At 55.2% G+C, this 2548-nt stretch overlaps 1 protein-coding gene across 1 annotated transcript; it reads right to left on the bottom strand.

The window, feature by feature from the left end:
• Nucleotides 1-317: 317 nt before the first annotated feature.
• LOC104269923 (B-cell CLL/lymphoma 7 protein family member B-like) lies at nucleotides 318-1934 on the bottom strand (the record flags this gene model as incomplete). Its single annotated transcript, XM_009874457.1, is given in 4 exon segments — nucleotides 318-397; nucleotides 609-779; nucleotides 1848-1880; nucleotides 1883-1934. Coding segments are annotated over 4 exon segments (336 nt in total), but the record flags the coding sequence as incomplete, so codon positions are not given.
• Nucleotides 1935-2548: the final 614 nt, after the last annotated feature.

The raw sequence follows: 2548 nt of genomic DNA, 5'->3' as shown, positions 1-2548 counted from the left end.
AAGCTGCATCACGCTGTGGGGACACCCCAGGGTTTCATCTGTGAGGAACGGGCAGTGGGAGCAAGAATCCAGCTCCGGACTCCGCTAGAGTCATTTTACCCCATCTCCACATCCTTTCGTCATACTTTTAACACCTGAACTGAACCAGGGGACAGGTCGGGAAAACGTGAGGTTTGATGAGTTCCTGGAGGACTTTGGACTGCAGAGCAAGTCCATCCGTCAAGATGTTTCTGTTGCAAGGGGCAGCAATGATGGGGAAAGGGCCGAGCTGGGTCCGTGCGTGTTTACAGACAGGATTTGGATCCCGTTTCCCTTACCTGAGTCTCAAGGGGGACTGGCTCTTCCTTTGTGAGAGTTGGAGGCTCGTCTGCAACTTCCGAGGAAGGCAGGGAGGGCTCTGGGGAGAACAGAAAGGTTAACGAAACTGCCAGCCCGGGACCCAGCTCACTGCAAAGCCAGGAGAGGAGACCTCCAGCAGAAGATGCGAGTCTCTGCCGCCCTGTCTGCTTCCAGCAGTGCCTCGGTCACCCACCAGACAAGCAACAGCTCCAGCAGGTCCTTCCCCAGGCCCAGCCATCTCTCTCCTCCCTCCCCAGCCCAGCACCCACCTTCCAGCGTCTCCTGCCCCAGCGTGGGTGGCTGCGAGTCGTCCGTGCGGAAGTCGGACGTGTGGGCAGGACTCATGGACTCGCTCTGCTGGGGACTAGGGCTGGAGTTGGGGCTGCTGTCCACCTTGAGCTGGTAGACGTCTGACAGGGAGCTCTGGTTGCTGTTCTCATCTGCAGAAACAGCACCTAGTGAAGAAGAGCACCTTGACCCAGGGGCCCAGGCAGCCGAGGGCGGCACTGAGAGCCAGGGTCTTGGGGAGGAGGAAGAGCACAGTCAGAGGCAGTCAGAGGACGGAGGATTCACTGTCATCTGTCAGTGCAAGGGGTGCAGGGAGCAGGACTCCCTGCCGGGACACGGCTGGCATCAGGTACAAAACTTGCCCACGGGAAAGGGAGTGCTTCTGCCCAGGGTATGAGTCTGAGTGGACAGAAAGCAACCCTGGGCTATTCAGAAATAAGCAGCAGAAGGCACTGGAGTGATACAAATCGCCGCGAAACCTCACATCTGCAGTTTGACAGGGCCCAGGCATCGAGGGCAGGAGACCTCTCGCCTGTGTCCCAGGGTTCTGCACCTCTTCTGTTTGGGAGGCAGCAATCCAACACCAGGAACAACGCTCAGCGCCTGGCACACATCTTTTCCAGGTAAAGCAGTCCCAGACCACAGACCTGCACCTATGGGAAGGGCCAGCACACTCCCCCGTTTTCCTTGGCTGCCCTGAGAGGTGAGCGGAGAGCCTGGGGACAGGCACGTGCTCTGCTCCAACAGTGAGTCCGTGTGCTGCCGGGGCCTTGCTCAGCTCCACTACAGAGCCCAGCCTGCTCGTGGCAACTGCAGCGCTCCGAGATCAAGAGCAAAGTCAAGGAGAGCCTCTGCCCTTTCATCCTAAGGTCTATACAAGATCTTAAGACACAGAAGGCTCAGCTGGAAACAGGAGGCTCAGCCGCTGGCAGCTACTGGCCTCTCCCCAGTAGGAACTGCAGCGTGGGAAGGGGAACCCCCACTCTTCCAGTTCCCCACAAAGCTTCCCAGAGAAAGATGCCAGAAGCAAATGATTATGATTCTTGCTGACAACAAAACCTAATGGTTTCAGGACAGTTGAGAAGTGGATCAGCACAACCCTACACTGAAGATGTGCGCTGAGCTTCCCAATATATGTAATATTTATAAGCCAGAACATCCCAGCTTCTACAAGGCCATAGTGTCTTTCCCCAGCTTAAAGGGGGCTCAGCCAGACTCACCTTGGAACTCCAGGAGGAGAGAGGAGTTGGCAGAGGTAAGCCATTGGGCTCTCGGGCAGTGCTGCCACTCGATTTGGATTTCTCTTTCTTCAGGAGAAAAACAGAAACACAAGGTTAGAGGAGCCCACCACTGGCAAGAAGATGCAGAAACTGCTCCCTTCTCTCTCTCCCAGTACCACTGAGGGATGTGCTGGTGGAGACCTTTTCCATTTTGGCCACTTTTCTAACTGAGAGGGAAAAATTCAGCTGCAAAGTGTTCAAAATGAGGAGCAAAAGAAGGAGCATCATCAAATAAAAGCAAGCCCTCTGGGGATTAAAGACAAAACAAAACCTGCAGGCAGTGAGAGCATGTCAGGTCAGGTGCAAGGGACAAAACCAGTGCTGCTCCATCACAGGAATAGCCCTGAACACAAGAAGGACACGGACCTGTTGGACCAGAAGAGGGCCACAAAGATCATCAGAAGGCTGCAGCACTGTTCCTACAAGGACAGCCTTAGGGAGCTGAGGTTGTTCAGCCTGGAGAAGAGAAGGCTCTGGGGAAAACTTATAGCAGCCTGCCAGTGCCTGAGAGGGCTCCAGGAAAGCTGAGGAGGGGCTGTTTACAAGGGTGTGTGGTGGTGATAGGACAAGCGGCAATAGTTTTAAACCAGAGAAGGGCAGACTTGGGTTAGACGTTAGGATGAAGTTCCTGAGGGTGGTGA

The sequence above is a fragment of the Apaloderma vittatum genome, unplaced genomic scaffold, assembly GCF_000703405.1.
Source record: "Apaloderma vittatum isolate BGI_N311 unplaced genomic scaffold, ASM70340v1 scaffold27738, whole genome shotgun sequence".
In the NCBI taxonomy this organism is placed as follows: Eukaryota; Metazoa; Chordata; class Aves; order Trogoniformes; family Trogonidae; genus Apaloderma; species Apaloderma vittatum.
Note: the sequence above shows the minus strand (reverse complement) of the source record. Positions and strands in the feature narration are given on the sequence as shown.